Here is a 10,233-nt window from a genome sequence, read left to right on the forward strand (position 1 = left end):
CATTCCTGTCCAAACTGATAAAACTCCTAAGAACAAGCCTGGGTGGCTGTGGAGCCCCTTCTGGCTGCTCAGGCCACCACAAGCCCTTCCTCAGTGCAAGTTGGGGGCTACAAAGGCCAGATCTTCTCCAGAGACACCAGAGCAGTTGTGACAAGACCCTGGCAGCCCTTTAGATGCCTTTCCCCAAGGTCTGCTCCTTGCAGAGGGCCAGAGGAGCTTATTAATCAACTCTAAATAAACCCGCTCAGTTCCCCATGGAAATGACCTAAAAATGAAGGTGAGGTGCCGGGTGCTGGAGCTTACGCTTTCCCTCCTGTGCTTCTCCCTGCCTAGCGTAGGCAGAGCCGTGTCCCGGGGACGGAGCAGCCGCGCTGACGATGAGTGAGCAGAGTCACGTCAACAGCCTGTTCCTCAACGAGGACGCAGCCAAGCGGCTCAACGCCGAGAGCCGGGTGCAGCGGTTCCGGCAGGCGGTGCAGAAGCGGGCGGCGAGGGCCAAGAAGCGGATGCACAGCATCACTGCCGACAGCGCCAAGAGCTTCTTCAGGAGAAACGCCTTCGTCCTCTTCACCATTGCTGCAGTCTTGCTAGGTATGGAGCTGGTGGCAACGCTGGGCAGGGAGAAGCCATTTATAAATGTGGGGAAAAGTTTGTTTATTCTACATCTAAAGATGTAGAATCTAAAGATTTTATTTTATCAGTGGGTTTGAATGGGGAGGTAAAGCTGATGAGCTGACAGCTCAAGGTGCTGTCCAAATCAGAAGTACCTTTGTGTGCAAGGACAACAGACCTTGCAGACAATGAGTGTGAGAGAGTCCTTCTTGATCCTTTCTGGCTGCATCTTAGGAACAGTCTACAACAGAAAAGATTTGATGATCCAGCTCTACCAATCCTCATTAAAAGTCATCCAGGTTTGTTCAGAGGCTTCTTGTGAGTGCAGCTACAGGCAGAAAGGCTCTTCAGATTCGTCCCACAGCTTTAGCCTGACAGTACTGGAAGGGGAACTGGTGCCAAGGGCTGTGATACAATGCAAACTAAATCTGCCCAGCAGCCCGTGGATTGTCCCCAGCTTTTGATCCACCTCTGTGTCTCTAACTCATAACCTGAAATCGGCTTTCAGAGGTGGATGGACAAAGTCTCTGAACTGTGTAGTCACAGTGAGGTTAGGCTGGGAGATCATATCTCTGGTCAAAGTATTTTTGTGTTAGTGAACTTCCTGGGAACAGACCCCAGAGGAGCAGCAGACAGAGCAACAAGGAGACCTGTGGTTTAGCACAAGGCTCCTGTGCATATAAATGTGTCAGAGAGAGAGACGGCATACAGTAAAAACTGGATCATGGCCTTTAGAAAAACAAAGAGCATTCACTCCTCTGGGGAGAGGAGGAGCTGAAAGGAGATGAGAAAGAGAAAAGCCATGCTGTAGGACTGAGGGACAGAGCACTGGATCACACTGTCCCATTTCCATTCTCATCCCTTGCTGATCCACAGGGATCATCCTGGCATTTTCGCTCCGGCCCTACCAGCTGACCTATCGCCAGATCAAGTATTTCTCCTTCCCTGGAGAGCTGCTGATGCGGATGCTCCAGATGTTGGTTCTTCCTCTCATTGTCTCTAGCTTGATTACAGGTGAGAAGTGCTTTCTGCTGCTTTCAGCCAAGGCAATAATCAGCAAAGATGGATGCTAGCTGTTGTTGGAGTACCCTTTGGTGCCCCAGCTTGGCGAATAGTGACAAGCTTGAACCTATAACTGTAGTGAACATGACTCACAGTCATAGCCCTGCTGGTTCAGTGGTGGGGAAGAGAAGCAGAAGGCCTTGTGCTTTCTCAGGAGACTAGGGAGGACACAATGTGGTGTTTCCAATGCCCAACACTTGAGCACTAACAAGGATTTCATCCTACATAACCTCCGGTGTCAACAAGTTTGTTGCCCAAGTCAGCTTCAGGCTTCCTCCAGCCTAAGTTGATTCCTCCAGTTAATTCATGGCAGTCCAAAAGAGCTGGAGTTGATCACCAGCTGGAGAGCTTGTTTCATCCAGGTCCTCCTAGGGAGACATGCCAGCCAGCCAAGCTTTCAGACAGCAGAAGGGATGGCAAGGCGTTCCACCTGCTGAAACATCCCACCAGTAGAGACTTAAAAGCCCAATGTACTGGGAGGGGATTATTTTCCTTCTGAGAGTTTTAGGAGGAAACTGCTACATTCCCAAATGCAGCCTAGGACCCACCAGTGCTATGCTTCTTCATAACTACAAGCCACATTCTCCCATATTGACATTACCTTTGTAGCTCCAAAGTCTGCCCCTTGTATGTTGTGCTTCCTAGAGACCACATCTCCCCGTCCAACTCACACATGTGCCCTGCACACTGAATCTTCCTCGGGCTTCCCTCTTCCCTCTAAGACAACAGACCTTCTCATCTTGCCTCTCTGTGTGACTCCTCAGGAATGGCCTCACTGGATGGCAGAGCCTCAGGGAAGATGGGGATGCGGGCTGTTGTCTACTACATGGTGACCACGATCATAGCAGTCTTCATTGGCATCCTCATGGTGATCATCATCCACCCAGGAAAAGGATCTAAGGACAAGCTTCACCGAGAAGGCAGAATTGAGCAGGTGCAGACCACAGATGCCTTCATGGACTTGGTGAGGTACGTGAACAAGATGGTGTTATATTGAGACCATATCACTGAGCTTACATTCCTCCATGGAATGTCCTTTTGAAGTGCCACAGCTTTAGGCATACACTCTTACAGAAAGAGGTTTTTGGATGAGTCTTGCCCAGTCTACTACTTCTAGCTTAGTCCAGCTAACTGGCTTTGCCAATCTTGAGATGGAATGCTTGGCCTGGAGCTCTGGAGTCCAGCCCTTCTGTTAGGGGTATCAATGCAAGAGGCCAAGGTGTGCTCACTAAAACAAGTAATTAAAACTATCAACATGTAGCACCGTCAAGGCCAATATACAGTTTTTAAACCAAAGGCAAGGAAGGAAAGAAATGGGCTTGAGACCTGACAAGTGTAAAAGAATCCAGTCTCATGCAACTTCTCCATTGATATCTCAGAAGATGAGATTTTTCTGACAGTGTTTAATTTCCTGCTTGTTTTACCTAAGAGTTTCTCCTGTTTGGGAAGAAAGAGAAGAGCAGCTCACAAAGTACTGATTGTGCAAAATAATCTGAGAGGATTGGAAAATGGTGGGGCAGGAAAAAATAGGAAAGTTCTATAGTTCTAGAAATGAAAGGCTGGAAGCAGGATGAGCAATGACTGCGTGCCCTTCAGAAATTCACCCTGAAAAGGCTACTCCAAATACCCATCTTCACTGACCCAAGGCAATCAAGGAGGTGGTTCCCAAGACTTTATCTTTCTCCCTCCCTTGCTGTGACCTTACCCAGTGAATTGCAAAGCTGTACCATCTCGAGCAGTATGAAGCTGTGTTTCTGAGGTACAAGATAACAGAGAGCTCAAAAGGCAGCTGTAGAGATGAAGCTGAGAGCAAGGCAGTATATAAAAAATTGTAATATGGTATCGGTTTACGGTGAGGTTGGCTTTGATGATGCTTTTATAATAGACCCATATCCCAGTGCTGTATGTGTGTAGTCTCTTCCCACATACCTGAAATACAAACTTGTGGAGTCTGAAAAGATGCAGGAGGGTGCCTGGCTCCAGGTCAGCATATTCCCATCTTCTGTCAGTCCAAAAGAAAGGGCCCGTCTGTTCTGTAGCCTGAGTTGGCACTGTGACAGCTGTGACCAGAGACACTGCTGCAGGACAGAGGCACTGGCCAGGAAGCCCATGGTTTCTTTGCTAGTCAAACAGGTCAATAACTTTCCTTGTTTTATCTACTGCAGGAATATGTTCCCGCCCAACCTGGTAGAAGCCTGCTTCAAACAGGTATGAAATCCCACCTGACCTATCACTTCTGATTGTGCCCTTTGCCCTAGACCATGGTCCAACCTACTTCTCTGAGGGACAGAACAGTGATTGCTTTATACTGCCTTCACACTTCCCCAAGCCCAACTGCCCCAGGAGGCATTGCAGTCATTAGTCTACGTCACAGCATTCCCCATAGAAGCTTTTCAAGTTGTCTGTAGATGGTGGGGCTTCATCCTCCATCCCATCCCATCCCACATAGAGTCAGGAAGGATTTGTTTTATCTCAGGTAGCAGGTTTGGACTGGCAGAGAAATGGGAGCAGATTCTCCAAGGACTTGTCTCTTCCATAGTGCTAGTGCCCTTGGAAGCAGTATAAAGGGATATCAGAGAAGCCAGAATATCTCAGTCCTGGGGATATGAGATGCTGCAATGGTCTCTTTTGACCTCCAGCTCTATGAACTTTTTGATGAAAGCACTAAGCTAGGGAGCTTGAGAACAGACAAGGCAAGTTTCCCACAGAGGTGAGCAGGAGCTTGCAGTACTCGCCTTTCTTTAGAAGGGGATACCAGAGCCCAGCATGTTGTCCTGAGCTCCTGAACCAGGGCCTGTGAGTGCATCTGATCATCTGTGTCTTTTCAGTACAAGACGCAGTACAGCACCAGGGTCTTCACCAGAACCGTCCTCCACAGCAGCAATGTCACAGCAGGTGTGACAACCACTCAGATCCCCGTGCCTGAGAACTTCACCGGCATCCTGGAGAACGTCACTCATGCCCTGGGGACTATCTCCGAGGTGCTGACCTTTGAAGAAGTCATTCCCATCCCGGGCTCAGCCAATGGGGTGAACGCGCTGGGGCTGGTAGTGTTCTCCATGTGCTTCGGTTTGGTGATCGGCAGCATGAAGCAGAAGGGACGGGCCCTGCGGGAGTTCTTTAACTGCCTCAACGAAGCCATCATGAGGCTGGTGGCCATTATCATCTGGTGAGGAGCACGGCCGGTTGGAGCAGGAGGTCTGCAGGTGCAGTTTCCACTGACCTGATGAGAAGTGGGGTAGCTTTAAGGATGACATGCACAGGAAAAGCAGATGGGCACAGCTCTTCTTTGACTCCATCAGGCTGGAGGGAAAAGTCTGGATGGGATATTTGTTCACATTTCATTTCCTGTTTTTTTTTGTTTTTACCTCAGAAATATCAGGTACACCAGGACTTGCTTTCCTTGAGGCTGCTGGAAACATCCTTGGAAGACCAGAGAGCTGGAGTGGAAGATGTCTTAGCCTTACCAACAGGGGTAGGGTGTGAGGCTTTCCCACCAAAAGCTTTCCTTCCAGCTATGTTCCAGGAGTCCTACTTAGCTATAAATCACAATAACCTATTGCCACTTTCCTGCTACTCAGGGTGGCACCTGTATGCATCAGCTCTGAGAGCTGAGCTGGGCTGACAAGGTCAACTCAAAGTTATTGCCTTTCAATTTTAGGTCTGCGAGATCCCAGCTCCTCTAGACCTCAGCTGCTTGTTGCTTTCTGTGTAAAGCTGCCTGTACTACATGGTCCAGACAAGCAAGGCATTGCCAAGATGAGTCTTCTCGAGAAGTCAGCATTTTACCAAATCTTGTTATTTTAAGCTCTTTATCCACCTAAGGCTCAAGGTGTAAATAGGTGTTTGTGGTAGGTACTGCAAGACAGGAGAGATGTGGGGCTGGAAACATTAGACAGAGAGGGGATCTGTCAGCCCCACACCCTCTCCCATTTTAGATCACTCCAGCTTCCATTCCCTAGTCTTCTAGTCACAGTCTTTTATCTTAGAGCAAAATCCTGGGCACAGGGCGACAGGCCTTACACAGAGAGACACAAAGGGGAAGAACAACCCTGAGCTCAGAGCAGAGTGTCGGGGAGCCCCAGCCCCTCTGGGATCTTTTCCTCCCTAAATGAGCCAGAACTTGGGGCCTTGCTTTCCTAAGAAGAGATAAGAGTTGCCCAAGGGCACAGAAGGGAGAGCACGAGCACAGTGGAACAGACCTGCACACTACTCCCAGAGACAATTCCAAGGTGCCTTCAACACCTCCTCCTTCAGCTCCCCCTTCCACTGAAGGAAGGCAGGGTGTTGATGTACAGCACATTGCTTACGCTCAGGAAACCGCCTGTGCACGTACAGTAGGTAGTGTCTGGAGAGACCTCTTCACTTCCACAGTCCTGCTGGTATAGGAGGCAGGACTGTCAGCTGCAGCCGAGCACTCCTTCCTGAAGCCACACTCTGCAGAGCATCTCCCAGAAGCTTGTTTTTCCTGGGCAGATCTGGTCACTAGCTGCAGCCAAGAATGTCTTCTAAGAGGAAGGTCAGAGGAAATGAAAAATTTGTGAAATCCTTTCCTGAAACTTTTCCAAACCTCCCAGGCTAAGTTGGAGTTTGGCATGTGGACCTCTGAGCCTTGTGCATGAATTGCATGTGAGCTCTTGAGCTGTAGAGGCCAAGCCCTGAGAGGTGTGGCTGTGGAGCTGGGATTTTCTTTGGTCCAGTTATTTGTCCATGTTTAGTTTAGTGCCCATAATATTCTCCATGTCTGTGTTATGGCTTCCTTTCTGTGGAGCCTCACTGCTGCTCATGAGATGCATTATTATGGAGGGGATAAAACCCATAAGGAATGGAAAGAATAGCAGTGTACCTCAAAATGGGTTTTTATATAAGCCATGGCTGTTTTCATGGGTGTTGGTATGCCCAGTCCTTGCTACACCAGATATGGATTCTCTATATGTTCCTATTCCCTAAATGTGAACATCTGTAGATAGCAAGGCTGATATCCCAGAACCTATAGGACACTATTGCTTTTACTCCCCAGTTCCCTGTTTCTCCCATACTTCCCTGTGCCCCTCAGTAAAAAACCAAAAAACTACTCTAAGCCCAAGCTCTGTTAGGAAATGAAGGGGCTCTGAAGACTCCTCCACATATCCTCCCCTATCAATTCTACAAGGAGTGTTGTGGAAACACGTAGGGAAATCAAAAGGAGGAGGAAACCTCCACCAGTGCCCAAGCTGTGCATACAACAGAGCGCTGGGGTCCCCGACAGTGGAACACGTGCTGGTTTTTGACAGTATGTTGAGCAAGTCCCAGCTCTCTCCAGATTTCCAGGAAAGAAACCAGCAGAATTATCCAACAGTTAGGCTCAGTGAGCACTTATGGTGTGCTGGCTTGTTGGGGATTTGTCCAGACAGCATGCATTAAAGCTGGTGTGAAAGTGTGAGTGCCAGTTCTGAGCATCGGCCTTGTGTTTCTGCCACAGGTATGCTCCAGTTGGGATCATGTTTTTAATTGCTGGCAAAATCCTGGAGATGGATGACCTAGCCGTGATGGGAGGCCAGCTGGGGATGTACACACTCACCGTCATTGTTGGACTCCTCATTCATGCCCTCTGCATCCTGCCACTGCTCTATTTCATCGTCACTCACAGAAACCCCTGGGTATTCATTGCAGGGCTTCTGCAGGCCCTCATCACGGCCCTGGGCACCTCCTCAAGGTACGATGGCTACGTAGGAGTAGGGTTGGGGCTGGTGTGGATACTCTGAGGCTGCTTCTCAGCACTCCATTGCCCTCAGTGCAGCACTGCAGTCTCACAATTTCAAACACTAGCAGCTTTTTGCAGTGGTCCAGCCAAGCTCATTTGAGAGTGGAAAGTTTCCCATTCCCCTGCTGAGGAGCCCCAATCACGTGGCCATCTCTAACCATCAGTGCAGGAGCCATATTCCTCCTTACCAAACCTGGTGGTGACTCTGCTTGCAGCACTGAAATGCTGAGCTCAGGAAAAATATCAAATCCTACTGAATTGGAGCATTATTCCCCATGCACGTACCTCTCACACACATGTATTCATGCACATCTGCACATTTGTGCCAGGCACATGTACTGTGTCCAACTGGCATTAAACTCACAGGCCTGGGCAATGGCACAAACACCCGTACATTTGATGACTTGTGCTGCCACACAACACAGCCCAAGCAAGGGATTGGAGGTACCTGTGGTTTCTCCAAGTCCTGTGTTTCTTGCTGTGTTCGTTTCCTGGAAGCCTCTCCCACGTGCATTCTCACACTGAAACACGCTGCAATTTTCCTGCTCATGTTCTCTTTTAGAAGCAATTCTCTGCTTTCTCTGCAAGATGCACTCTCACACACGGGTCATTCTTGTCTTATGCACTGAGGGGGGTGAGAAAGGGCTTAAAGTTTTTTAGGAGCTGGAAAAGGAGTTTTGGTCTTGAGGGTCTCTACCCTGAATCCTCCAGCATCACTTTCTTTTGGTGTTATACCAGCATCATCAGCCTCAGGGCCAGACAGCCCCTGTCCCACCCCCTGAGGAAAACCCTGTCTGAATGTGCAAGGGCAGCATGCACCATATCTGAGGAAGCCTTCCTTAGACTGTTCTTTCTCCTAGCAGCTTCTGGCCTCTGGCTCACATGGCAGGGTGAAAAAGCAGGTGGGTAAGGTTATAAACCAGGCAGAGGCTTAGTCCCTCTTCCAAAGTCAGCATATACCCAATTCATGTTGTTTTGTGAATTCCTTTCAGCTCAGCGACTCTGCCCATCACCTTCAGGTGCCTGGAAGAAAACAACGGTGTGGACAGGCGCATCACGAGGTTTGTTCTGCCTGTGGGAGCTACAATTAACATGGATGGCACCGCCCTGTACGAGGCCCTTGCAGCCATCTTCATTGCACAAGTCAACAACTATGAACTTGACTTCGGGCAGATCATCACAATAAGGTGACTGTTGAAAGAGTTATGGCACTACAGGAAGGGCTTCAGTTTTGTTGACTTATCTGAGGTGTGGTCAGGTTCCTCTTTTGCTCAGAAGACACAATCAAGGGAAAAAAAAGTATTGAAAAGAAGGATTTACTACATGTCCAGGTGTAGAAGCACATATGATTTGGGCACAATGTCTTTGAGGGTCCACCTGAGCCCTTATTGCATTTCCAGTTCTGGGCCACCCCTTAGCTAGAGCTGCAGTGTGCAGTCGGTTATGGATGGGTGCCTGGCAGGGGAGAGCCTGGCTGCTGGTTTATGTCCCATCTGTCACCACCCTGGTTGTTGACCAGGGCAAAAAGGCTGTCAAGAGGTTTTGTAGATTATGAGTTTGAGCTACTTCCTGACATTTTTGCAAATGTGACTACCTCTTTTCTCCCCTTTGCTGATAGCTGTGCTTTCCTGTTCCCTCCAGCATCACTGCCACGGCAGCCAGCATTGGAGCTGCAGGTATTCCCCAGGCAGGACTGGTGACTATGGTTATAGTGTTGACATCAGTGGGGCTGCCTACTGAAGACATTACGCTGATCATCGCTGTGGACTGGTTTCTGTAAGTCCTCTGCTCAGCAGCATGCATTGCTCTGTGCTCCTTGCCAGTGCTCAGAGTTCATCTGTCTCCCAACGCCTCTGCTACAAGCAGTCCCAGTAACCTGTATCATTAAGCCTAAAACACACCTGTACCCATAAGACCTTTGCACATGGCCCTCTCTGCCCATGCTGGAAACTTCACCATGTACTTCAGTTACCCAGGGCATTAGAGGTCACTTGCAGACCAGCCTGGTCACCAAGCAGAATGTCCTTAGTTTGCTTTATCTCAAAAGGCACACAGAAACTATTTCCAGCCTGACAGGGGCAGGTTGTTCCAATAATAAGCAAATTCACACTGCAGACTGATGGTTCTGTGCTACCAAACACAGAAAGTCAGATGAGACTGGGCCATACAAAGTTGAGGAGTGTTTAGATGGGAGCAGCTAGCGAGCTACATTGCTCCATTTCACCTTTATTTCCCTTTTATGTCTTGGGACAAGTGATTTTGCAGGAGGGGGAGACCTCTGGAGCTCATCTAGTCCAACCCCCTTGCCAAAGCAGTGTAGCCAAAACAGCCAAGGCCCTGCCTCCTGAGATGCCAGGTTACCCCTTGTACTTACCCAGAAAGGCTGGTTTCAATCAGATACCAAAAGTCTTACCTGTTGTTACCACTGAAGGATATGATGGGTTGCTGGACTGGTGGTAGCTTCAGCTCTTACATACAGTTGTGGTTGTGGAGAATATCTCACTGCAAAGGGTGTCTTAGATTTGCCATTTTGCATGAAGAATTTGCTGCCTTGCCTTAGTGTGCACTGTCCATGCTGAGGAAATCTGGCTCCACAGCTGCACTAAGTCATAGGTTTGCACCAGAATTTCTGCACTTTTTGTAAAACAAAATGCAACTCAAGTGTAAGAGATGTGGCAAGGCTCATCTGAGTCTGCAGAAAGGCCTTAGCAGCCCTGAAAGGGAACTGTCCACGTGGAACCACAATAACGTTTCTCACATTTTGTGGCAAGTCCAAAACTTTTCAGTGAGAAACTGGAAATGCAATAGAGCAGGAA

The 10,233-nt window shown here is 48.8% G+C and overlaps 1 protein-coding gene across 2 annotated transcripts in view; it reads left to right on the top strand.

Moving 5' to 3' along the window:
• Nucleotides 1-344: 344 nt before the first annotated feature.
• LOC104526322 (excitatory amino acid transporter 4) overlaps nt 345-10,233 on the top strand; it is a 13,253-nt gene continuing 3,364 nt past the window's right edge. The window contains exons 1-8 of one of the 2 annotated variants that reach the window (XM_010169756.2): nt 345-591; nt 1,489-1,626; nt 2,439-2,643; nt 3,840-3,882; nt 4,503-4,843; nt 7,136-7,369; nt 8,410-8,604; nt 9,059-9,193. In XM_010169756.2, the coding sequence (XP_010168058.1) occupies nt 378-591; nt 1,489-1,626; nt 2,439-2,643; nt 3,840-3,882; nt 4,503-4,843; nt 7,136-7,369; nt 8,410-8,604; nt 9,059-9,193 (1,505 nt within the window). In that variant the 5' untranslated portion in view covers nt 345-377. The remainder of the gene's footprint in view (nt 592-1,488; nt 1,627-2,438; nt 2,644-3,839; nt 3,883-4,502; nt 4,844-7,135; nt 7,370-8,409; nt 8,605-9,058; nt 9,194-10,233) is intronic. The other variant, XM_029085420.1, reaches the window with a different exon arrangement.

This window comes from Antrostomus carolinensis, unplaced genomic scaffold, assembly GCF_000700745.2.
Source record: "Antrostomus carolinensis isolate BGI_N321 unplaced genomic scaffold, ASM70074v2 scaffold17460, whole genome shotgun sequence".
Taxonomy (NCBI): domain Eukaryota; kingdom Metazoa; phylum Chordata; class Aves; order Caprimulgiformes; family Caprimulgidae; genus Antrostomus; species Antrostomus carolinensis.